The sequence below is a fragment of the Mirounga angustirostris genome, unplaced genomic scaffold (genome assembly GCF_029215605.1).
Source record: "Mirounga angustirostris isolate CCGP_5_RB_7025 unplaced genomic scaffold, mMirAng1.0.hap1 SCAF_1, whole genome shotgun sequence".
NCBI lineage: Eukaryota > Metazoa > Chordata > Mammalia > Carnivora > Phocidae > Mirounga > Mirounga angustirostris.
In genome coordinates this window covers 103,804,035-103,831,932 of record NW_026991709.1, presented here as the reverse complement: position 1 = coordinate 103,831,932, position 27,898 = coordinate 103,804,035, and the positions used below count along the sequence as shown (strand labels likewise).

General features: G+C 38.2%; 2 protein-coding genes across 3 annotated transcripts in view; one reads left to right on the top strand and one right to left on the bottom strand.

Moving 5' to 3' along the window:
• GFM1 (G elongation factor mitochondrial 1) overlaps positions 1-8,879 on the top strand; it is a 63,098-nt gene extending 54,219 nt beyond the window's left edge. Inside the window, exons 19-20 of one of the 2 annotated variants that reach the window (XM_064585781.1) lie at positions 43-192; positions 719-8,879. The gene's annotated coding sequence lies outside the window, so the exon portion shown is untranslated. Of the gene's footprint in view, positions 1-42 lie in introns of both variants that reach the window. The other variant, XM_045903476.3, reaches the window with a different exon arrangement.
• RARRES1 (retinoic acid receptor responder 1) overlaps positions 2,287-27,898 on the bottom strand; it is a 48,544-nt gene continuing 22,932 nt past the window's right edge. The window contains exons 5-6 of the mRNA XM_045903474.3: positions 3,244-3,306; positions 2,287-2,708 (exon numbers count right to left, since the gene is read on the bottom strand). Of these exons, the coding sequence (XP_045759430.1) occupies positions 2,562-2,708; positions 3,244-3,306 (210 nt within the window). The 3' untranslated portion in view covers positions 2,287-2,561. The remainder of the gene's footprint in view (positions 2,709-3,243; positions 3,307-27,898) is intronic.

Sequence of the window (27,898 nt, the reverse complement as noted above, 5' to 3'; positions counted from 1 at the left end):
TATTTGCATAAGTTAAATAAAAATTTGTTCTCCTTGTAACAGGACACAATTGGAAACACTGGTTATATTACCACGATTTTCACCGGAATATTGTATTTGAGGTAGACATGAATAGACTCAGACATGGCCATACAACTTTAAGGTTGACTTTATGGAAAGTCTTGCTTACAGGGATCCAAGCAGCCTTACTAGGTGAGTAAGCATGGTCACTACATTGTGGGTACAAGAACTTCAGGATATTCTGGGGACCTCAAGAAGAGAGGAATTAACCCCAACTATAGGTATTATAGGCAAAGTCTCATGGCAAGTATTTGGCTTGGCTTCTGAACTTCAGAGGCTATTAAAAATTCAGTCAGAAGATTCCTTACAAAAAGTTCAAGCAAAGCAGATTTAAAAGAGCCTTTAGGATCAATCACTATTCTTGCTGTACTTATATAAAATAATCAGGCCAAGTTTATTATTTATTTTGCAAACAAATTAGCCTTAATCTGGCTATCTTTGGTAAAAATAAGGGTGATTATACAGAGAAAAATTTTGTTTCACTAACCCTCCTTTGTGGATATTAGATTCTAACACAGTTCATTATAAACTGGGCTAGATCCTGATTTTAGTTTCCTCCAATGCCTGGCTACAACTCTCCAAATGAATGTCTTTGATTTCTTTGCCATTCTTTTGACTTGCAATCATTTGAGAACTAAAACTGGCCTTTTTCCTAAAGCCCTGCGAACTGAATATGAACAACTTGGTGTAAAATTCAGAGAAATCACCACAACAGCTCAATCTTCATGCCTGTTGTTCTATGGGCCACTCAAAACGATCACCAGAAATACCCAAACTACAAAGAAAATCTGTCAGATCGCCATCATCACCCCTAAAAGCACCTATCTGAAGATGCTCTAACCCTGCATCTAGAAGTCCTCTCGACTAACTACCCTCAGTACTCAGAAACTGGTTTATAAATTTGATCCAGTCCTTAACCATTGTTTTTTTTATTTCCATAGAAATGCCTCTTACCTGATTATTTGAACCACAGGCTTAACTTTGAGAAGACACCTACATTACTATGTCCTGAAACGAGTTTAACTGAATTGACCTATTGTCAGAACTAAGAGATTCAACAAGAAGGAACAATCTACAGCTCAGTTTGTAATATGTGAAACTTTCAGGAAAGCTTCCGTGGTAGGGACTGTAGAGGCCAAGGGCAGGCCACCCCAAAATGTCCCCTTTGGCATATTGATTATTTTAAATAAAAGTTACTTAAGAGACAGACTATACAAGAGGGACACTCAGATCCTCTTCTGTCTTCCTGAAAGCTGGAAATAAATCTCCCATGTGAAAAGGTACTCTTTCTATACCATGAGGTAAAGAGACATCGTAACCAGAGATAGGAAATTTAAGAGCTAAGATGGTTACATAGACAACCCTGGTTACTTGTTATTAATTTACTACCTCAGTCCAGATTCTGTTTAGAATTCCTTACTAATTGAGGCTCCCAAAGTTAAGTTTTCTTTGTCCTGCCAATTCCTTATAGATTTATACTGTTTGTTTAAAAAGTATAAAAACTGCCTGCCTTGGTCATTTCTTTGGGTCTCAACTGCATTATTAGGCCTCTCTGGTTTTTTTTCTCCTGTTAATCTGTCTCATATCAATTAATTAAAGTCTTAGACCAGATGGAAGAACCTTGATGGGTAGAAGAAAATTTGAATTCCTCCCTACAAATGATACGAATTTTGAAAGGCAAATGATGGCCACGTTTCCTGGATCACTTCTTCTTGCCTTGGGGAGGTACTCTACTGAATTTGATTATGGTACATACTGTGTTTACTTTTATAAATTAATTTAGGGCAATACTGGGTGCAAACTGTTAGAATTTCAGTTACATCACTATTCCATTTGCAGACACTTGGCTTTATCCATGAAGCACTATATTTTTATCTATAAAATTCGAATTAAGCAATATTAAGTTAATTTTATTCAGTTTAGCACAAATTTTGCCAATGTATACAAATCTCTACAAACACAGTGAACACATTTTATATAGAAATGTAAACATTTATTTAAAAGTAGATATCAAAAAAGAATACTTGCTTGGAATGATAAGAAATAGTAAAGTTCCTCTAAACTGATAACATTTTCCCTACAATTTGCTTTCATTGCGATATATTATCTTTTTTACATCCTAGGTAGAAGGAATTTAGCAATAGAAAATGGTTGGTTGCACTACATTCACAGTAATGAGAAATACAGAGGTGAGACCATCAATTTTTGTTTTGTTTTGCTAAACACTTATTGATCCAATTACAGCATACACTAACTTTTTTAGATTTTAGGGCTGAAACCCTGAGAAACCCGTGGAGGAAACTGTTTAGCACTGAGCAGAGTTCAGTGTATGCCTATGTTCCCAGAATTAAAGCATCTTTTAATTTTTGAGTATTGTAATTGCAGGCTTTCTCAAATATTAGACTACCTTATACCTTACCTATTTTATCAGAGTAATTATTTAGGCTATTTAGTATAGTCATTTTGTTTAGAATTTGGTATAAGCAGATCCTTTTTTCTTTTCAGAAATTAAGCTCTGTTGGTGCCACAGCTGAACCTTCCTCAGTTCCAGAGGCTTCTTCTGGCGTCTGTAGCTCTTGACAGTGGTACTTCACTTTAAGTGGTTTACCAGGGTACCAGACCAAGTGAATACGACAGGGAATGATTTCCTAGAAAATAAGAGTTCTAAAATATTATGATCTGCAGAAATTTCTGGTGAACACAGTTCTGTACTGTAGGAGTGCTGGCCATACTGACTCAGCCTCTGGCCCTCTGTCTTGTTCATGTCCGGGCAGTGACCTCCCTCAGGAACACGTTCCAGGCCCCTCGGAGGTAATGTGTGCCCTGTCCTGAATGCAGGGAGGCTTATTTTGATCACTAGTAGAGATCCCCCCAACCCCGCACAGATGGTGCCATGAGGTCTGTTAAAATATCAGACCCCTGACCGCACCACAATGGCTACTGCACATCCCCTTGTTCTATCAGATCTGTGAATGAACAGTCTGGACTTTGCAGAGAAGAGCTGTGCAGTGCCTCGATCCCTGCCTGCCGACCCCCCTTGGCAACAAGTTACCCTGAATCAAACTCTATGTAAATGTGGAGCTGCCTGCTTTGCTTTTTGGTCTCAAGGGGCCTTCTCAGTTTGGACCATACTTTACTGCCCCCCCACCACCACCGTGTAACATACATTCCATTTTGTTTTACCTGTGTCGAGAATTCATGGAGTAGAACGGTATAATCAAAATCAACTGCATCATCATTTGTTTTCTAGAGAAAGAAAAAAAGAGTGGGTGTAATAAATAGCGTAGATTTATATTAGTTCAGAGTTTGGAAGGCTTATATCTTAAATTCCTATTTGGATGAGTGCCTTGAATCTCCTGCTGCCTCTTCAATTTGAACCTCAGTTCCTCTGGTAGAAGCCTGCATTGAGATATGAAAGTCATGGATTCTGTTTTGTCACCGAGTTAGATGAAAATCTAGTTGAATATCTTTCCATCACTTTTGCTCTCTGATAAGTATGGTTTTGGTAGAGGCTAAGTTCTGTGGGAATAGGGAGAATCTTTTGACAACCTATGGAATCTAGATACTGTCTATGCACCTCCATTTGATATGTTAGCCCTGACATATATATATATGTTTAAAAATTGGTTTTACTTATAAACTTGAAGTGTTTTTTTCAGGAGAGTGCCTTCTTATTCTGTTTTTGAAAATAGCATTTCTGGTGGAAATCATAGCAGTCCCTAGATTTTAGGCAAAAAAGGAAATCCTGAAACAAATGATGGGTTTCCAACTCCATTTGATAAACTACTTTGCTAAATACACTGTTACATATTTTTTAATACAAAAACTTGGGTTATTATAATGTTTGTAAACCCTGTGCCATTTAATTAAGACCTTCCTCAATAACATTATTAAACCTTTCCATTTTTGTTTTTATAGATCCTTCCTCCTCCAGGAGGAAGCACCCTTACACCAACCCAAAAAGCAGGGTTTATTACAAAACTGCAGCAGGGGACACTGCACACTCCAGCCTGGCAAAGTAGCCCAGGCTTGGGCTGCCCTCACCAACGCAAGCTCTGCCAAGTAGTAATTATTTTTAATGTTATTCAGAAATAATCTCCTTGGCTTCTGTTCAAATTATCACAAATGCCAAATCCTTATAATCCAAATTGATGATTTACTGTTACATCTTCCAGTAACTCAGCACTCTAATCTTCCTAGAGACAGACTAGAAGTGTTTTGTTTGTGCCCTTTTATTACTCATGATCCCCACCAGAACCCGTGTGGTTTTAGTAGAGAGTAAGCAGGCTTAAATTATTAATATATACCATCCAAAGTAGACTTCCTAGTCGAATAAATAATAAGGTTGGTAAGAAGCCTTCTATAATGCACCCTTGGCGGCAGGGGGGGCCCTCCAGGCAGGGTAAGGCCTCAGGCTGATTGCTACAGGATAATTTGGGGTGCTGACAGTGTCTGGTATTCTTAAGAGTTGAAACAATGCTCACTTTTACTTTTCTCAATTCATATTAAAGGCTAAGGGTGTGAGGAAAGTCCTCAATCTGTTTTTGTTTTTGTTTTTGTTTCTGTCGCCAGCACATATCTCCCTTGCCCTTGGTACAGTCCTCATGGCATTAGGAATGGCATCTATCTTCAGTTCTAAAGTGATAATTGTGCTGGTCAGTATTTTAGTCTTGTTTCTCCCAGGCCTTGTTCATTTGGAGCTATGAGTTTGTAACCCCGCCCTTCCTTACATTATTGCATTAAAAGGAGACTTTAACCCTGAGTGTAAAGAAAGTAATTCCCACTGAAAAAGCTTTTGGAAAAACTAATCTTTATACCCTTGAGCCACAGAGCACCTCCCATCACTTCCTGCTTCTGTACTGTATTGGCTTTATCAGCCCTACTATCCTGTATCTAGTCTTGTAGAACAGTATATAGATCTGATCTTAGTGACTTTTTAAACATAGTTTCTTGTTTTGCTTGTTGCTGGTTGCTTCTTTTGCTGAAAGATCATGCAAATCCTTAGTGGCTACACAGTAGCAGAATCCAGAAATCTATGTGGATATGTGCATAATTTTCTTTAAGGAAACTCTAAATTGTATCAACTTTGAGACCAAATTTACCAATTGCTTCAGTGATTTAGATTTATGTTAATTTCAAGGACTTCATTAAGTTTCTTAATCCTCATTTAATAGGCCCTAAGAGATGAAGTGATTTGCCTTAGGTGGCCCAGCAAGCCAGTTGTATATTCAATTTTTATTTATCTAAAACCCAAATTTCACAGGGTAAAAAAAGCCAAAGCTTCTACTTAAGTGACCATACTCCCTCTGCATTTTTGTTTTCTTAACTCTACAATTACTTTTATACCAATTTTCCCACTTGTAGGTTGGGTGAGTGATATTGATGGACAGATGAGAGGCATCAAAGACTGGCTAGAACAAGACAGAAATGGAGCTGCTGTATTTGGACCATACTATGTCCTGGTGGTTGTTGGTTTGGTAATGTGTCATGTACAATTGCAAATGAAAAGAAAGCACTGACGTTAAGAGCTCCTAAGGAGTAGGAAGAAGGAACAATAGGAAGATCCCAAGCTCATCTCATTCCGTGGACACAATGAAGCAACAACTGCATGGATTGCAACTAACTCTGAAAACAACCTGAAGACTGGCAGAGATCATTGACAGCTGGTTGTAGAGAGAAGGCCACATCAGAAAGAGGTGGAGACATGGTGGAGAACCAGACCCCTGACAATGCCTAATCACAAATGGGAATGATATCACAAGCACAGAAGAGTGAGAGGATCAGACCTCACACCAGACCCCCTGGCCCTGGGGATCCACCCTGGAAAGAAGAGTCCCCATAATATTTAGCTATGAAATCAGTGGGGCTTGGCTCTGGGAGAGATGGAAGGCTACAGGAAATGAAGCCCTTCAAGAGCCAGGACACTAAATAATAAGGTCCAACACAGTGCAGAAGGAGCACTTTGCAAAACACCTGGGGTATACTTGAAGGGGATTTAGTGACTAATTTTAGGACATGTGCCAAAGGGACAGGGATCTACAGGAGATTTCTCCAGGAACAAAAGTGGTGGATGCCATTTTCTTGCCCTCCCCAGCCTAGGTAGCCAGATGCTTATGGGAGCCAGTTCTAATACTTTCCATCTACCTTGCTAGGACCCTGTGCCCACCCTGGAGTTCCCCTGCAGACCCACCATACCCAGCAGGCAACACTGGTAAGAACTGGTGCCCCTTCTAAGCGACCCCTGCCCTGGGGACAGGAGGCAGAGATAACCCTACAAACCAGCATGCCCACAGTTCTTGGGGCTGGGCCTCTTTGCTGACTGTGCAGGGAGAAGGCCCTGTACTTTGGGGTGCCCACAGCTTTTGCAATGGCTAACTGCATCCAGCCATGCTGAGGACAGGCCCTGCCCACCAGTGATCCCACAGCTGCTGTAGACAGGACCCTCAACAGCATGGAGAGCAAATCCTGCCCTGTATGCCTGCAACAGATGCGCTGAAGGCCATCTGAGGGCCAACCAGTGGCATGCCCACAGCAATCACACCTTATCAAAAACAGGAGAGTACATGCAGCCCACACAGGGGCCATCCCTGGAGCACCCAGCTCTGAAGACTCGGGTGGGGGGATTGTGTACAGGACACCACAGGACTGCTTCTACACAAGGCCACTAATTTCAAGACCAGAAGACTTAGACAAAATGAGGAGACAGAGGAATATATCCCAAATGTAAGAATAAGACAAAATCACAGAAAAAGAGATCAAAGTAATGGCCATAAAGAAACTCACTGTACTTGAAGAAAGTGGATGAACTCAGTGAGAACTTCAACAAAAATGATAGAAAATATAAAAAAGAACCAGTCAGAGATGAAGAATTCAATACCTGAAATGAAAAATACCCTAAAGGGAAACAGCAGACTAGAGGAGGCAGAAGAACGGATCAGTGACCTGGAAGACCAGGTAAGGGGAAGCACCCAAGCTGAACAGCAAAAAGAAAAAAAGACTAAAAAATAAGAGTAGGTTAAGGGACCTCTGTGACCTCATCAGGCATAATTACATTGGCGCATCACAGGGATCCCAGAAGGAGAAGATTATGAAAATAGCTGAAAACTTCCCTAATCTGAGGAAACAGACATCCAAATCCAGAAATCACAGAGAGCCCTAAATAAGATGAACAAAGAATGTCCACACCAAGACTCATAATAATTACAATGACAAAAAGTAATGATTAAGAGAATTTTTAAGGCAGCAAGAGAAAACAAATAGTTACACACAAGGAAAACCCCATAGGCTGTCAGCTAATATTTCAGCAGGAACTTCGCAGACCAGAAGATGGTATGATGCACCGAACAGCTGAAAGGAAAAAAAAAAAAAAAAAAACACCTATAACTAAGAATACCTAACAAGGTCATCATTCAGAATTGAAGGAAAGATAAAGAGTTTCCCGGACAAACAAAAATCAAAGGATTTCATTACCACTAGCCAGCCTTACAAAAAAATGTTAAAGGGAATTCTTTAAAAAGAAAAGGTCATAACTAGGAGAAAATGATGAAAATTTCACTGGTAAAAACAAATAGTAAAGGTAATAGATTAATCACTAATAAAACCAGTATGGAAGTTAAAATGCAGAAGTAGTAAATTCAATAAAGTTAGTCAAGAGGGACGCCTGGGTGTCTCAGTCGGTTAAGCGGCTGCCTTCGGCTCAGGTCATGATCCCAGGGTCCTGGGATCGAGTCCCACATCGGGCTCCTTGCTCGGCGGGGAGCCTGCTTCTCCCTCTGCCTGCCTCTCCCCCTGCTTGTGTTCTGTCTCTCTCTCTGACAAATAAAATCTTAAAAAAAAAAAAAAAAAGTCAAGAGATACTAAAAAATATGCAAAATAAGAGTAAAAATTTAGTGCTTTTAGAATGTGTTCAAACTTAAGTGACCATCAACTTAATATAGATTGCTATACATGAATACCATGGTAACCACATATCAAAAACCTGTAATAGATACACAAAATGTAGAGAGAAAGCAATTCAAGAATAACACTAAGGAAAGCCATTAAGCCACAGGGGAAGAGAGCAAGAAAAGGAAGGAACCCAGAGAACTGCAAAAATAACCAGAAAAAAAATTAACAAAATAGTAATAAGTATATGCCTATCAATAATTAAATTTAAATGCTCTAAAGGCTCCAGTCAAAAGGCAGAGGGTTACTGAATGGATAAAAAAAACAAGACCCATCTATATGCTGCCTACAAGAGACTTGCTTCACACCTAAAGACACACGCAGACTGAAACTGAAGTAATGGAAAAAGACATTGCATGCAAATGGAAGTAACAAAAAAGCCAGGGTAGCAATACTTAGACAAGATAGACTTTAAAACAAAGACTGTAGCAAGAGACAAAGAAGGGCATTACATAATGATAAATCAATTCCACAAGAGCACAGAACATTGTAAACATCTATGTGACTAATATAGGAGCACATAAATACATGAAGCAAATATTAGCAGACATAAAGGGAGAAACACAATAATAGTAGGGAACTTTAACACCCCACTTACATCAATGAATGTATCATTCAGACAGAAAATCAATTAAGGAAACAAGGTTTTATCAACATATTAGACCAGATGGGACTTAAATTTGTTGAAACCTGTTTTGTAGCCTAAAACGTGGTCTATCCTGGAGAATGTTTCATGTACGCCTTGAAAAATGTGTATTCTGCTGTTTTTGGATGGAATATACTGTGTATACAGAACAAAGCCATTAGAAGGAAATAAAGATTAGAGAGAAATAAGACAAAAAAAAAAAAAAAAAAAAACACCAAAACATAGAAAAGATCAATGAAGCCAAGACCTGGTTCTTTGAAAAGATAAAATTCATTAACCTTTAGCCAGACTCATTAACAAGGAGAGAAGACGCAAATAAAATTAGAAATGAAAGAGTAGAAATAACAACTGACACCACAGAAATACAAAGGTTTATAAGAGATAAGAAAAATTAAATGTCAACAAATTGGACAACCTAAATGTGTAAATTCCTAGAAAAATACAATCTCGCAAAACTGAATCAAAGAAAGAGAAATCAGAAAAGACTGATTACTAGTAACAAAATTGAATCAGTTAAAAAAAAAAAAATCTCCCCACAAGCAAAAGTCCAGGACCAAAGGCTTCACAGATGAATTCTACCAAACATTTAAAGAAGAATTAATATGAATTCTTTTCAAACTATTAAAAAAAATAGAAGGGGAAGGAAAATTAGCAAGTTCACCTGAGTCCAGAATTACCCTGATGCCAAAACCAAAGACACTACAAGAAAACTATATGCCAATATGCCTAATAAATATAGATGTGAAAATACTCAACAAAATATTAGCAAACTAAATAGAGCAATACATTAAAAGGATCATTCATCACAATCAAGTGGGATTTATTCCAGGGATGCAAAGGTGATTCAATATTTGCAAATCAATGTGATACCTCACATTAACAAGAGGAAGGATAAAAACCATATGACCAGTTTAATAGATGCAGAGAAGATACTTAGCAAATTCAACATCTGGTCATGATAAAAAAAACTCTCAACAAAGTAGGCTTAAAGGGAATATATCTCAACATAATAAAGGCCACATATGAAAAACCCACAGCAAACATCAAACTGAATATTGAAAAACTGAAAAGTTTTTCTTTAAGATCAGGAACAAGACAAGGATATGCAGTCTCACCACTTTTATTCAACATAAAGTCATATGAAGTCCTAGCTGCAGCAGTCAGAAAAAAAATAAAAGGAAGGCATCCAACTTAGTAAGGAGGAAGCAAAACTTTATATATTTTCAGGTGACATGATACTCTATATAATAAACCCTAAAGACGCGACCAAAAAACTATTGAACTTATAAATGACTTCAGTAAATTTGCAGGATACAAAAGTAATATACAGAACTATGTTGCATTTCTACACACTAATAATGAATTAGCAGAAAGCAAAATTAAAACATTCCATCCAGTAAAAGAATAAAGTACCTAGGAATTGATTTAAACAAGGAAGTTAAAGATGTATACTCTGAAATCTACAAGATATTGATGAAAGAAGTTGAAGATGACACAAATGGAAAGGTATACCATCCTCATGAATATTGGAAGAATGAGTATCATTAAAATGTCCCTACTACCCAAAGCAATCTACAAAATCAGTGCAATCCCTATCAAAATGCCAACAGTATTTTTCATAGTAGTAGACCAAATAATCTTAAATTTTGTTTGGAACCACAAAGGACTCCAAATAGCCAAAGCAGTCTTGAGAAAGAACAAAGCTGGAAGTATCCCAATTCCAGATTTCATGATATACTACAAATCCATAGTATTTAAAACAGTATGATACTAGCACAAATATAGACAAATACATTGGTGGAATAGGATAAAGAGCCCAGAAATAAACCCACACTTATATGGTCAATCTACAACAAAGAAAGCAAGAATATACAATGGGGAAAGAGAGTCTTTTCAAGAAGTGATGCTGGGAAAACTGAATAGCTACATGCAAAAGAATGAAACCTGGATTTTTTTACACCATAAACAAAAATAAACTCAAAATGGATTAAAGAGCCAAAAATGTGAGATGTGAAATCATAAAACTACTAAAAGAAAACATAACCATCAACAAAATGAAAAGGCAACTTACTGAATGGGAGAAGATATTTCTAAATGATTTATCTAATAAGGGGTTAGTATCTAAAATATATAAAGGACTCATTCAATTCAACACCAAAACAACAACAGCAACAACAACAAAACAAAGATACCTCCAACAACCCAGTTAAAAAAATGGGCAGAGGACGTGAATAAACATTTTGCAAATAAGACCTATAGATGGCCAATGGACACATAAAAAGATGGTCAACATCACTAATCATCAGGGAAATGCAAATCAAAAGCACAATGAGACATCACCTCACACCTGTCAGAATGGCTAGTATCAAAATGACAAGTGTTGGCTAATATGTAAAGAAAAGGGAACCCTTGCACACTGTTGATAGGAATGTAAATTGGTGCAACCACTGTGGAAAACAGTATGGAAGTTCCTCAAAAAATTAAAAACAGAAATACCATAAGATCCAATAATTGCACTACCAGGTATTTACTTGAAGAATATAAAAACATTAATTTGAAAAGATGAATGTACCCCTATATTCATTACAGCATTATTTACAATAGCAAAGATATGGATTCAACCTAAACATCAATTTATAGATGAGTGGGTAATAAAGACGTGTATATATACCAGGAAGTTTTACTCAGCCATAAAAAGAATGCAATTGCCATTTGTAACAACATGGATGAGTCTAGAAGAGTACTATTTAAATAAGTCAGGCAGAGAAGGACACATACCATATGATTTCACTTATATATGGGATATAAAAAACAACAAAACAGACTCATAAAAACAGAACACACTGCTCATTGCTAGAGGGGAGGGAGGTGGGAAGGATGGGGATATAGGTGAAGAGGATTAAGTGGTACAAACTTCCAATTATAAAATAAATAAGTCACAGAAATGGAAAATAGAGCATAAGCAATATAGTCAATAATATTAAATAATGTATTATGAAGTGGTGACTATACTGTGATGAGCACTAATGTACAATCTTGTTGAATCACTACATTGTTTACCTGAAACCAATGTAATATATTATGTCAACTATACTTGAATAATAAGATAAATCAATAAAATAATTAAAAAGTGTTTGAAAAAATCCATTTTTTTCCTCTGTTGTGTCTGTATTGCTGTATTCTTGCTGTGTTTTTCTCTCACATTCATTACAATTAGTTCTAAATTATCTTGACATCATTTTCTACACTGTAAACCAAGTTTCCCCTAAACTTTCAGTTAAGGTAAAAGTCTCTTGTGGATGTAATCATCTTGGTGGATAAAAGAGAGAGCCAGAAAGAGGTAGATAAAGTTTTATGTGACATCCTGACTTGAACAATCTATTGTTCAACTAGTAACAATCAATTAAATGGTAGTTTCCAGGGGCGCCTGGATGGCTCAGTCATTAAGTGTCTGCCTTCGGTTCAGGTCATGATCCCAGCGTCCTGGGATCAAGCCCCGCATCGGGTTCCCTGCTCCGCGGGAAGCCTGCTTCTCCCTCTCCCACTCCCCCTGCTTATGTTCCCTCTCTCACTGTGTCTCTCTCTGTCAAATAAATAAATAAAATCTTCAAAAAAAATTAAATAAAATAAAATAAATGGTAGTTTCCATTAAAAGCATTCTATAAAGGGAAAGTAATGTGTTCATTTTGATAATTAATAAAAACCTATATTTCTCAGGGCGCCTAGGTGGCTCAGTTGTTAAGCATCTGCCTTCGGCTCAGGTCATGATCCCAGTGTCCTGGGATCGAGCCCCACATTGGGCTCCCTGCTCCACGGGGAAGCCTGCTTCACCCTCTCTTACTCCCCCTGCTTGTGTTCCCTCTCTCGCTGTGTCTCTCTCTGTCAAAAACCTATATATCTCATCTATTTTACAAGTGGCTTTTGAACAACACACCAAACTTACTGGCATTAATAATGCTTACTTGACATGGTGTGAGGGTCAGAGACCCTGAACTCACCTCCTCCATGGATACACTGAGTCAACACCTCCATATAGAACAGTTCCTCTTAAAGAACTTTGAGAGCTGATGGAAAAGCTTTGGAATAACAAAGGATAAAGGGGTCCCAGAGAGAATAGCAGGAAAGATGGAGACACTGTAACCGTGGGAACCCCAGCCTCAAGGATGCAAAGTGCAGTGAGGCGGATGATACTGAGGGACTGGGAACAAATTTTTCTGTGCCCTGGGCCACAGAAAAACCACGGTTTAAAAGGGCAATTAGAATTTAAAGAAACTAGCCCTTGAGTGTCTTCCAAACATCAGGGAACCCCTGGAACATTCTCTGGGGTTGGAGAGGTTGGTGAGTCATTTATGCCCCCCCCCCACCTTGATAGTGCAGATGGGAGTACTGTCCAGCACCCTAGTTGGCTGCACCATTGCAATCCCTCTGCCCGGTTGACAGAAAAAAAAGCCATGGATTAAAAAAACAAGAGTATAAAGGAAACCGCCCTAGAGGAGCTGCAGGAATGCTCTCCAGGGTCAGAGGGACTGGCACACACTAAAGTTTATATCCCCCTTCCCCCCGCGCCTTCCACCTTGATCATGGAAGGATGGGAGCAGGGTACAGTAACCCTGGCCAGCTGACTGCCTTTACTGAGCCCAGAGCTCCTAGCCACACCAGCCCCAGCTGTCCCCCCAAACAGGCTCCCCCCAACAGCCTGAACTCCAGCCATCCCACCATGATGGCCCCAGTATAGCACATACCAGACACCTCAGGACAGCACCCACTACAGCTCCAGCCATATCACCAAGGCGACAAGGTGCAAAACACCCTGAAACATGCCAGGCCTGCACCTGCTTCGGCTCCAGATGACTTACTAGGGCACCCCTTGTGTAGAACACCCACAGAACACACTGGCATGTGCCCCATCTTGGCTCCAGCCAGAGCACTCCCTGCATGTAGCACCCTGGGACACCCTGGCCCACACCTACCTCAATTTTAGCTGCCCTGCCCGGGTGCCCTATGCTGAGCACCCTGGGACCACCCCCTGGCTTGTACCCACTTCAGCTACAGCTGTCCTGCCAGGATGCCTTCTGTGCAGAAAGCCACTCCCCCCCACTCCAACTTGTCCCCAATTCAGCTGTAGGTGACGTGCCAGGGCACCCTCTCTGCAAAGAGCCTGGGACGTCTCCAGCCCATGCCCACTTCAGCTCCAGCCATCCCACCAGGACAGCCTCAGCACAAAGGGCCTCATACCACAGTTCTAGCTGGCCAGCCAAAGTCACCAGGTACACAGTCTACACAGGGGAAGACCATATACAAGACTATCCCTTAAAGTTTAGAAGTAGCTGTTCTGACTAATTCACAGAAGCAAACACAGGAAGTCAAGCAAAATGGGAAGACAAAGGAATATACTCCAAATGAAAGAATAAGATAAAACCTCAGAAAAAGGACCAAATAAAATGGAGATAAGCATTCTATCTGATAAAGAGTTCAAAGTAATGATCATAAAGATGCTCGCCAGACTGAAGAGTGGATGAACTTAGTGAGATCTTCAACAAATAGAAAATATAAAAATAGAACAAATCATAGTTGAAGAATACAATAACTGAAATGAAAAATACACTAAAGAGAATCAACATTAGATTAGCAGATGCAGAAAAATGGATTGGTGATCTGGAAGACACAGAAATGGAAAGCATCTAAGCGAAACAGCAAAAAGAAAAAAGAAAGAATGAAAATAAAATCAGGATAGGTTAAGGGATTTCTGGGACAACATCAAGTATATTAACATTAGCATTATAGGGATTCCAGAAAAAGAAGACAGAGAATGGGGCAGAAAACTTATTTGAAGAAATAACAGGTGAAAACTTTGGTAATTTGGGGAAGGAAATGGATACCTAGTTCCAGGAAGCACAGAAAGACCAAAAACAGGACGAAGCCAAGGAGGTACACCAAAACAAATAATTAAAATATCAAAGATTAAAGATAGAGAATCTTAAAAGCAGCAGGAGAAAAGGAACTAGTTATGTCCAAAGGAAATCCCATAAGGCTTCAGCAGAAAATTTGCAAGCCAGAAGGGAATGGGATGATATATTCGAAGTCCTGGAAAAAATACCTACAACCAAGAATACTCTATCTGGCAAGGTCACCAATCAGAATTAAAGGAGAAATAAACAGTTTTCCAAACAAAAATTAAAAGAGCTAAACCACTAAACTGGCCTTACAGGAAATGCTTTTCCTTAAGTGGAAAAGAAAAGGTCATAAGAAAAAAAGAAAAGAAAAGAGAAAAAAAAGAGAAAATGTCATAAGTAGAAGAAAAAAATGAAAGGAAATATTTCATGATCAAAAGCAAACTTACAATATAGTAGACCAATCACATGTAACACTAGTATGAAGGTTAAAAGAACAGTAGTAAAATTAATTACATCAAAAAAATTAGTTAAGGGACTCATAAAATAAAAACGTAAATTATGACAACATATACATAAAATGTGGGGGGAGTAAAAATATAGTACTTTTAGAATGTGTAAGAAATAAACTGACCATCAACTAAATACAGACTGCTATATATTCAGAATATTATATACGAACTACATGGTAACCATACATGAAAAACCTATACTAGATAACAAAAAAAAATAAAGAAAAAGGAATCCAAGCATAACAGTAAAAAAAGTTATCACAAAGGGAAAGAAAAAGACGAAGGAACAGAGAAGAAATATAAAACAACCAGTAAACAATTAACAAAATTGCAGTAAGTACATACCAATCAATAATAGCTTTAAATGTAAATGGTCTAATTGCTCCAAACAAAAGACACAGGATGAAAAAATGGATAAAAAAAAAAAAAGACCCATCTATATGTTGCCTATAAGAGACTCAATTCAGACCTAAAGACACATATAGACTGAAAGTGAAGGGATCAAAAAAAGATACTCCATGCAAATGGAAGGAACAAAAAAGCTAGGGTAGCAATACTTTTATCAGACAAAATAGACTTTAAAACAAAGACTGTATAGCAAGAGACAAAGAAGGGCACAACATAATGATAAAGCGATCAATCCTACAAGAGGAGATAATAATTATAAACACCTATGCAACACAGGACCATTTAAATACATTAAATATTAACAGACATAGAGGGAGAAACTGACAAATATTTAGATATAAGGTTAGAAATGCAATAACAGTTGGCCTGAGACACAACACAGAATCTGCAGTTTGAAAAGTCCCTGGGGCATATGTGAAGAACATTTATTTACTAATCCAAGAAAATGTCCTGGAGGAATAGGGATCTTCAAGAGATTTCTCCAGAAACAAAAGTGCTGGTGGGTGCCATTTCTCTTGCCCTCCCCCAGCCTAGACGGTTGGACACTTGGAAACCAGTGTTAGCACTCTCCATCTATCTTGCTAGCACGACAGGCCCTGCCCCATCCAAACACCTGCACCAGCAGGTGTCCCTCCAAAGCAGGTCTTGTCCTAACACACTCTGCAAGCAACTCTGAGCAGGGACTGGTATCACTCCAAAGTGACTCCTGCCTTGGAGAGGTGGGAGATAACCCCACAAACCTGCAAACCCACAGTTCCTGCAGCCAATCCTTTTTGTTACCTGCCCAGGGATCAAATCTTGCCATGTTGGGTGTGCCTGCAGGTGTGACAGAGAAGCAGATTGCAGAGACCTAGTCTGACTGCTGGCCCCATTCATCAATATGCCTGTAGTGGCCTCAGAGAAGCCTCTCAACAGTACAGGAACTAAACCTTGTCCATAGCTGGCAAGGCAGGACATTGTAGTTGACTGGACTGAAGGCAAAGGAGGTTCAGCCATGACACAGAGCCCTCATAAGGGACACACCTGGAGTGCCTGATTCTGGTGACCGGGGGGGGGAGGGGGCGGGGAACTGCACTACAGGGCACCAAACACGTTCTACACAAGACCACTACTTTCAAAACTAGGAGATGTAGCTCACCTCCCTTCTACAGAAACAAGCAGAGAGAGACAATGAGGGGACAGAAAAATATGTTCCAAAGGAAAGAACAACACAATCAAGGAAAAAAAGCTAAATAAAACAGAGATAAGTAATATGCCTGAAAAAGAATTTAAAGTAATGGTCATAAAGATTATTCACTGTTTTTGAGAAAGGAGTGGATAAACTCAGTGAAAACGTCAACAAAGAGATAGAAAATATAAAAAAAGAACCAGTCAAGAGATGAAGAATTCAATGACAAAAAATAGACTAGTGGGAATCAAGAGCAGATCAGAGAATGCAGAAGAATGGATCAACATTCTGGAAGACAGGGTGGAAAGCAAACAAGCAAAACAATAAAAAGAAAAAGAACAGTGAAAAATGAGAATAGGTTAAGGGGACTAAGTGACATCATTGAGCATACTACTTGCATTAAAGGGATCCCAGAAGGAGAAGACAGGATGAAAAGAGCAAAAAAATTTATTTGAAGAAATAATAGCTGAAAACTTCCCTAATCTAGGAAAAGAACTATATCTAGATAGCAGGAAGAACACTTAATAAGATGAATCTAAGGAGGTCCCCACCAAGACACATAACTACAATGCCAAAAAGTAATGATAAAGAGAGAATTTTAAAAATAGCAAGAGAAAAGAGTTACATACAAGGGAAACCCCATAAGGCGCTCTGCTGATTTTTCAGCACAAACTTTGTGGGCCAGAAGGTGGTGGCATGATATATTCAAAGGGCTGAAAGGAAAAAATCTGCTACCAAGAATACTCTACTCAGCAATGTTATTGTTCAGAATAGGAGAGAGAGAATTTCCCAAACAAAAGTCAAAGGAGTTCATGACCACTAAACTAGCCTTACAAAAAAAAAAAAAGTTAAAGAGGAAGAAAAGGCCATAACTAGAGTTAAGAAAATTATGAAAGGAAAAAAAATTACAGGTAAAAATACAAAGAGTAAAGGTAGTAGATTAATTACTTAAAAAGCCACTATGGAGGTTAAAACATAAACATAGTAAAATCCATTATATCTGCAAAAATTAGTTGAGGGATACACAAAAATATGTAAAATATGACCTTAAGTACATAGAATGTGGAGAGGGGAGAAAAAAAGTAGTGCTTTTAGGATGTGTTTGAACTTAAGTGACCATCAATTTAATATAGACTGAGAAACACAGAGGATTTTATATATGAACCAAACATTAACCACACATCAAAACCTATCATGGATACACAAAAAATAAACAGAAAGGAATCCAAGCAAACACTAAAGAAAGCCATCAAACCAGAAAGTAAGGGAACAAGCACAGAATAAAGGAACAGAGAGGAACTACAAAAACAACCAGACAACAGTTAACAAATGGCAATAAGTACATACTTCTTAATAATTACCTTAAATGTAAATGGACTAAATGTTCCACTCAAAAGACACTGGTTGAGTGGGTTTAAAAAAAAAAAAAAGACCCATCTATATCCTAAAAAAGACTCACTTTAGACCTATAGACACATAGAGACTGAATGTGAAGGGATGGAAAAACATTTCCAATTCAAATGGAAGCAAAAAAAATGAAATAAAATAACAACAGCAATACTTAGACAAAAAAGACGTTAAAACAAAGACTTTAGTAAGAGACAAAGAAGGGCACTACAAAATGATAAAGAGATTGATCCCATAAGAGTAGATAAAAATTGTAAACATCTATGCACCCAACACAGGAGCACCTAAATACATAAAGCAAATATTAACAGACATAAAGGGAGAAATGGATAACAATAAAATAATAGTAGAGGACTTTTAACAGCTCACCTACATCCAAGAATAGTTCATAAAGACAGAAAATCAAGAAGGAAACAGTGGCTTCGAACAACACATTAGACTAGATGGATCTAACAGGTAAGTACAGAACATTCCATCCAAAAAGAGCAGAAAACACATTCTTTTCAAAGTGAACATGGAACATTCTCCAGGTCAGAACACATGTTAGGCCACAAAACAAGTGTCAATAAATTTAAGAAGACTGAAATCATATTAATTATCTTTTCTAACCACAATGGTATGAAATTAGAAATCAATTATAAGAAAAAAAAAAACTGGAAAAAACCCGCAAACATAGAGAGGCTAAACAACATGCTATTAAAAAACCAGTCAATAGGCGCCTGGGTGGCTCAGTTGGTTAAGTGACTGCCTTCGGCTCAGGTCATGATCCTGGAGTCCCGGGATCGAGTCCCGCATCGGGCTCCCTGCTCGGCAGGGAGTCTGCTTCTCCCTCTGACCCTCCTCCCTCTCATGCTCTCTGTCTCTCATTCTTCTCTCTCAAATAAATAAATAAAATCTTAAAAAAAAAAAAAAACAGTCAATAAAGAAATCAAAACAAACCAACAACAACAAAAAAAACATATGGAGACAAATGAAAGTGAAAACACAATAGCCCAAATCTTTGGGACCCAGCAATAACAGTTCAAAGAGAGAAGTTTATAGTGATACAGGCCTAACTCAAATAAGAAAAATCTTGGGACTTCTGGAAAAGATGGCAGAGTAGAAGGATCCTTAGCTCAACTCATCCCAGGGATACAACTAGATAACACCCACATTAGTATAAATAACCCAGAAAATGACCTAAAGACTGGCAGAAGAGACTTTCCACAGCTAAATGTAGAGAACAGACTACACTGAGGGTAGAAAAGGTGGAGATGAGGTGCGGAGTCAGACCCAGGGGACTGTCCATGGGGAGGTATGCAGTGGACACGGAGAGGAGAGAGGAGTGGGGCAGATCCCCACCCCAGGCACCCCAGGCATGGGGGACCCTCACAAGGAAGATGGATTCCCATAACATTTGGCTTTGAAAACTAGAGGGGCCTAAAAATTAGTGGGGCTTAACACCTGGAACTTTAAAAATCAGTAGGCTTGGCTCTGGGAGAACTGGGAGGGTGGAGTCCCGGCCCTTAAAGAGACACCACAACAAACAGCCCCACTGAGATACGACATGGAAGCAACAGTTTGAAAAATGCCTGGGGTATATGGGAAGAAGTATTTGCTAATCTCAGAACATGTGCTGGAGATGCAGGGATCACGGGGAGACTTCTCCAAGAAGAAAAGAGCTGGCAGGCACCATATCCCTCTCCTGCCCCCTAGCCTAGATATACAGACACCTGTGGGAACCAGCATAGTGCCAACACTCTCCATCTAGTTTGTTAACAGCACATCCCACTACCACATGTCTCCATGCATCTGCCCCCTCCAGCCAGGCCGGGCTCAGCAGGGGTTTTTACAGGTGGCTGCAAGACCGCACCCATGGAACCACACAGACCTGGCTGGCACTGCATACCCTGCATCCATGTTTTCTTGCAGACCTACCCCATCCAATGCGCCCTTCACCAGAGCCCATCCAAAGTGGTGCCACAAGTCTGGCAGTGTGCAAGCAGCCCTCACAGGGGCAGCACCACTCCAAGGTGACTCCTACCCTGGGAGGGAGGGGAAGATAACCACACACACCAGTCCAACTGCAGCCCCAGCAGCGGACTGGGGGAAGACATATGGTCTGACTACAGACCCCACCCACCAATGAAAGCTTCCTGGGGGACAACACAGGGACTGCCCTGCAGTTCAGTGCTACTGCATCTTTGGTAAATGCCTAATCAGACTCAACTCAAGCCCACTAACAACACAGGGACAAAACCCTGCCCACAAACTGGCAAAGAGAGCTGTTGCATGATGTAACTGACTGGCAAGATGTAGCTGACTTTCCTAACATAAAAACAGAGAGTTAGACAAAATGAGGAGACAAGGAATAGGTCCCAAATGAAAGAATAGGACAAAATCACAGCAAAAGAGCTAAATGAAATGGAGATAAGTAATATGCCTCATAGAGAATTTAAAGTAATCATCATAAAGATACTGGACTTGAGAAAAGAGTGAAGAACCTCAATAAGACCTTCAACAAAAAGATAGGAAACATAAAAAAGAACCAGAGATGAAGAACTCAATAACTGATATTAAGAATACACTAGACAGAATAAATAGTAGACAAGAAGAAGCAGAAGAATGGATCAGCTCTGGAGGATGGAGTAATGGAAAGCAATCAAGCCTAACAGGAGAGAGAAAAAAATAATAATAATAAATGAAAATAGACTTAGGGAACTCAGCGACACCATCTAGTATAGTAACATTAGCTTTATAGGGATCCTAGAAGAAGAAGAGAGAAAAAAGGGGGCAGAAAATTTATTTCAAGAAATAATAGGTGAAAACTTCCCTAATCTGGGGAAGGAAAAAGAAATCCAGATCTAGTAGGCACACAGAGCCTCTAACAATAACAACCCAGGGAGGTCCATGCCAAGACACATAGTAATTAAAATGGCAATAAGTAGTAAATAAGAGAGAATTTTAAAAGCAGCAATTAAAAAGAAAATAGTTATGTACAAGGGAAACTCCACAAGGGTATCAACTGAGTTTTTAGCAGAAACTCTGTAGGCCAGAACAGAGTGGCATGATGTATTCCAAATGCTGATGGAAAGAAACCTGCAAGCAAAGTATTCTATCCATGGGCGCCTGGGTGGCACAGTCAGTTGAGCATCTGATTCTTGGTTTTGGCTCAGGTCATGATCTGAGGGTAGTGAGATCGAGCCCCACCTCGGGCTCCATGCTCAGCCCAGAGTCCGCTTGGGATTCTCTCTCCCTCTCCCTCGGCCTCTCCCCACTGTGCACTCTCTCTCTCTCAAATAAATAAATAAATTTTAAAAATATATATACTCTATCCAGCAAGGCTTTCATTCAGAATGAAGGAGAGATAAAGAGATAAAGAGTTTCCCAAACAAAAGTCAAAGAAAATCCATCACCATTAAACCAGCCCTATAGAAAATGTTAAAGGGGACACTTTGTGTAGAAAGGAAAGACCATAAGTAGGAGTAACAAAAGTAGGAAGCACAAAAGTGGTATTAAGTATATCTATAAAAATCAGTCAAGGATTCACAAAATAAAAGAATGTAAAATGTGACACCATATACCTAAAACGTGGGGGAAGAGGAGTAAAGAATGGGTTCAAACTTAAGTGACCATCAACTTAATATAGTAACCACTTAATATGGTAACCACAAATCAAAAATCAGTAATAGATATGCAAAAAATAAGGAGAAAGGAATCCAAGTATACCACCAAAGAGCAATGAGAGAAGAGATCAAGAGAAAAAAAAGGAACAGAGACAAAATACAAAAACCATAGAGCAACAAAACAATAAGTACATACCTCAATAATCAATAATACTATGAATGTAAATAGAGTAAATACTCTAATCAAAAGACCTCGGGTGATGGATGAATAAAAAAGCAAGACCCATCTCTATGCTGCCTACAAGGGATTAGTTTCAGTCCTAGACAAAGGCAGACTGAAAGTGAAGATATAAAAAAAGTATCATACAAATGGAGGGGAAAAGAAAGCAGGATAGCAATACTTATATCAGACAAAATATATTTGAAAGCAAAGACTAACAGAGACAAAGAAGGACAGTATGTAATCATAGAGCGAACAATCCAACAGGAAGTTATAAAAATTGTAAATATTTATGCACCAAACATGGGAGCACCAAAATACATAAACCAGCTAATAACAAACATAAAAGAAGTAATCGATAGTAATACAATAATAGTAGGGGACTTTAACACTTAACTTACATAAATGGATAGGTCATCCAAACAGATAACCAACAAGGAAACAGTGGCTTTGAATGATTCATTGGACCAGATGAATCTAACACATACATTCAGAGTATTTCATCAAAAACAGCAGAATACACATTCTTTTCAAGTACATTCTCCAGAATAGATCACATAATAGGCCACAAAACAAGTCTCAACAAATTCAAAAAGATCAAGGCCATACCATACATCTTTTCTGACCACAATGTTATGAAACTAGAAATCAATCATAAGAAAAATCTAGAAAGAGCACAAATACATGGAGGTTAGAGAACATGCTCCTAAACAACGAATGGGTCAATCAAGAAACCAAAGAGGAAATAAAAAAAAATACATGGAGACAAATGAAAATGAAAACACAACAGTCCAGTATCTTTGGGATGCAGCAAAAGCTGTTCTAAGAGGGAATTTTATTGCTATACAGGCCCACGTCAAGAAGCAATAAAAATCTCAAACAACCTAACCTTACATCTAAAGAGCAAGAAAAAGAACAAAACCAAAAAACAGTAGAAGGAAGGAAATTATAAATATTAGAGCAGAAATAAACAAAGTAGAAACTAAAAAAAACAATAGAACAGATCAATGAAACCAGAGCTGGTTCTTTGAAAAGATCAACAAAATTGATAAATCTTTAGTCAGACTCATTAAGAAAGAGAGAGATTGAGGGAGATTGAGAGAGAGATTGAGAGAGAGATATATATAGGACTCAAACAAAATGAAAACTGAAAGAGGAGGAATAACAACCGACACTACAGAAAGACAAGGATTGTAAGAGAATATTATGAAAAATTATATGCTAATAAATTGGACAACCTAGAATTAAATTCCTAGAAACAGAGAACCTCCCAAAACTGAATCAGGAAGAAATAGAAAATTTGAACAGACTGACCACCAGCAATGAAATCCAATCAGTGGTCAAAAACTCCCAACAAACAGGACCAGAAGACTTCACAGGTGAATTCTACCAAACATTTAGAAGAGTTTATACTTATTCTTCTCCAACTATTCTGAAAAAACAGAAGGAAAGAAAGCTTATAAATTCATTTTATGAGCACTACCCTGATACCAAAACCAGATAAAGACACTACAAAGAAAGAGAACTACAATAATACCTTTTAAAAAGCATTCATCACGATCGAGTGGGATTTATTCCTGGGATGTAAGGGTGGTTCAATATCTGCAAGTCAATCAAACTGATTCATTATATCAATAAGAGAAAGGACAAAAACTGTACGATCATTTCAATAGGTACAGAAAAAAACATTTGACAAAGTACAACATCCATTCATGATTAAAAAAAAACAAAACACCTCAACAAAGTAGGTTTACAGGGAATACACTGCAACATAATAAAGGCCATAAATGAAAACTCACAGTTAACATCATACTCAATGGTGAAAACCTGAGAGCTTTCCTCTTATGGTCAGGAATAAGACAGATGTCCACTATAACCACTTTCTTCAACATAGTACTGCAAGACCTAGCTGCAGCAATCAGACAAGAAATAAAAGGCACTCAAACCGGTAAGGAAGCAGTACAATGTTCACAATCTGCAGATGACATGATACTATATAGAGAGAAAATCCTAAAGCCTCCACCAAAAAAAAACTACCAGAACTGATAAATTAATGCCATAAGGCCACAGGATACAAAAATCAATATACAGAAATCTGTTGCAGGGGCACGTGGGTGGCTCAGATTGTTAAGCATCTGCCTTCGGCTCGGGTCATGATCCCAGGGTCCTGGGATTGAGCCCCACGTCCAGCTCCTGGCTCAGCGGGGAGCCTGCTTCTCCCTCTGCCTCTCCCCCTGCTCGTGCTCTCTCTCTCTCTGTATCTCTGTGTCTTGAGTGAATAAATAAAATCTTAAAAAAAAAATCTGTTGCATTTCTATACACTAATAATGAGGCAGCACAAAGAGAAATTAAGAAAACAATCCCATTCATAATTGCACCAAAAAGTATAAAATACCTAAGAATAAAGTTAATCAAGGATGGTAAAAGTCCTATTCTCTGAAAACTATAAAGAATAAGTGAATGAGATTGGGGATGCCAGATACAAAAGTAAGGATATTCCATGCTCACAGATTGGAAGAAACAATATTGTTGAAATGTCTATACTACCCACAGCAATCTACACACTTAATGCAACCCCTATCAAAATACCAACAGCATTTTTCACAGAACTAGAACAAACAATCCTAAAATTTGTATGGAACCAAAAAAAAAAAAAGACCTTGGATAGGCAAAGCAATCTTGGGGGGAAAAAAAGAACAAAACTGGAGGTATCACACTCCCATATTTCAAGATATACTACAGAGCTGTAGTAATCAAAACAGTATGGTATTGACACAAAAATAGACACATAAAGCAACGGAACAGAATAGAGAGCCCAGAAATAAGCCCATGATTATATGGTCAATTAATCTTTTATAAAGGAGGCAAGAATATACAGTGGGAAAAAGGCAGTTTCTTCAACAAATGGTGTTGGGAAAACTGGACAGCTATAGATAAGAAAGAAACTGGACCACTTTCTCACACTATACACAAAAGTAAATTAAAAATGGATTAAAGACCTAAATGTGAGACCTGAAACTATAAAAATCCTAGAAGAGAACACAGGCAGTAATTTCTCTGATGTTGGTTATAGCAACATATTTATGGTTATGTCTCCTGAGGCCAGGGAAACAAAAGCAACAATAAACTACTGGGACTACTTCAGAATAAAAAGCTTCTGCACAGTAAAGGAATCAATAACACTAAAAGATAACCAACTGAATGGGAGAAGATATTTGCAAATGACATATCTGATAAAGGGTTAGTATCAAAAATATATAAAGAACTTCTACAACTCAACACAAAAAAACAAACAATCCAATTAAAAATGGGCAGAAAACATGAACAGACATTTCTCCCAAAAAGACACCCAGATGGCCAACAGACACATGAAAAGATGTTCAACATCAGTAATTATCAGGGAAATGCTAATCAAAACCATAATGAGATGTTGCCTAATAACACCTCTCAAATGGCTAAAATCAAAATGCCAAGAAACAACAAGTGTTGGCGAGCATGTGGAGAAAAGGAACTCTTGAGCTCTATTGGTGGGAATGCAAACTGGTACAGCCACTATGGAAAACAGTATGCAGGTTCCTCAAAACGTTAAAAATAGAATTACCATATGATCCAGTAATTCCACTACTGGGGATTTACTCAAGAAATACAAAAAACAACTAATTAAAAAAGATATATGCACCACTATGTTTACTGAAGCATTATTTACAATAGCCAAATTATAGAAGCAGCCCAAGTGTCCATCGATAGATGAATGGTATATATACACAGTGGAGTATTATTCAGCCTTAAAAAGGAATGAAATCTTGCCATTTGTAACAACATGGATAGACCTACAGGGTATAGTGCTAAGTGAAGTAAGTCAATCAGAGAAAGACAAATACCATATAATTTCATTCATTTGTAGAATTTAAGACAAAGCAAAGGACCAAAAAATAAAATAGATGCACCAAAAAAGACTCTTAAGTCTAGAGAACAAAGTCATGGTTACCAGAGGGGAGGTGGGTGGGGGTGGGTGAAATACGTGATGGGGATTAAGAGTATACTCATCATGATAAGCACTGAGTAATGTATAGAATTGTTGAATCACTACATTTTATACCTGGAACTCATATAACACTGTTAACTATACTAAAATTATGATTTAAAAAATACAAAGAGCTTTCAGAGTAAGCTAACTACAAAGAATACCTGCATAAACAAATATCTGAGATAAATTCAATTGGTATCTCTTGAGTAACTTCTCCTGAAAGAAATAATTTATTTTGGGGGTTAATAAAGATAAGTTTGTTTAGTGTTATTAAATGGCATAAAGGAAATAACAAAATGACTGTACAAGGGAATGTCACACATTCTTTAAAAAGTTTTATTAAGTTTTATGACTCAGTTTCCTACTGTCAATAAAATAACAGACCATCCTTTTTGATAAAAAAAGGAAATTCATATGGAAAATAATTTTTAAAACAATGATAAAAAAATAAGAAAAATCATAAACAACAAGCGTACCCCTACAGGAGTTAGAAAAAGAACAAACAGGGGCACCTGGGTGGCTCAGTCATTAAGCATCGGTCTTCAGCTCAGGTCATGATCCCAGGGTCCTGGGATCGAGCCCCACATCGGGCTCCCTGCTCAGCAGGAAGCCTGCTTCTCCCTCTCCCACTCCCCCTGCTTGTGTTCCTGCTCTTGCTATCTCTCTCTGTCAAATAAATAAATAAAATCTTCAAAAAATTTTTAAAAAAAGAAAAAGAACAAACAAAGCCAAAGCTAACAGAAGAAATAATAAGGACTAGAGCAGAAGGAAATGAAATAGAGACTAAAGAAACAATAGAAAAGCCCAATGAAACCAAGGGCTGGTTCTTTGAAAAGATAAACAAAATTGATAACTCTTTAGATAAAGTTATCAATAGAGGACTCAAATAAAACAAGAATAAAAATATAAATTATTGCTGTAATAAATAAATAAATAAAACCAGAAATGAAACAGAAACACTACTGACACCACAAAAACACAAAGAAGCAGAAGAGAATATTACGAAAAAGTATGTGCCAAATATTAGATAACCTAGAAAAAATGGATAAATTTTTAGAAACATACAATCCTCCAAAACTGAACCAGGAAGAAACAGAAAATTTGAACTGACCAATTACTAGTAATAAAATTGAATCAGTAGTAATAAAAACTCCCTACAAAAGTCAGAACCAGGCCAGCATTACCTGATGCCAAAACCAGATAAAGACTGTACAAAAAAAGAAAACCACAGGCCAATATTTCTAGTGAATATACATGCAAAAATAGTTAACAAAATATTAGCAAACTGGTATCAACTATATATTAAAAGGATCGTTCAACATAATCAAGTGAGATTTATTCCAGGGATGCAACAGTGGTTCAACATTTGCAAATCAATCAACGTGATACATCATATCAACAAGGGAAAGGATAAAAACCATATGATCATCTCTGTAGATGTAGAAAAATACAACAGCAAACCAACTCTCTTTCAACACTGTGCTCACCCATCCTGCAGCTACAGCCCCTTACTTTCTTGTACTCCCCTTTACAGCTCAATTCCTTGAAAGAGATGGAGTGACCACTTCCCTTCTCCCAGTCTTTCCCAACATACTTCACTCAGGTGTTTGCCCGCACTGTACCAGTGAGACAGCTCTGGACAAGCTCTCCAGTCACTTCCAACCATACTAAGCCAAATGCTCAATCTCAGGCCTCTTCGTACGTGATTCTCTGGCAGCACTGGATACAGTCAAGCTTCATCCTCGAAATACCTTCTTTTCTCATATCTGCAACCTCTGGAGTTGCAAGTGTTGCAGGACTCCATACAGAACTTCTCTTCTCTATCTACACATTCTCTGTGATGTCATCCACTCTTGTGGCTTTAAATACCATCTACATGGTAATTTAGTAGAATTTAGTCTGCCCCAAATCAAGCTCATGTCTTCCCAAATCTGTTCCCCCCTGGAGTCTTCCCCAATCAGTAAATGAAAACTCTACCCTTCCAGTTACTCAGGTCAGAATCCTAAGATT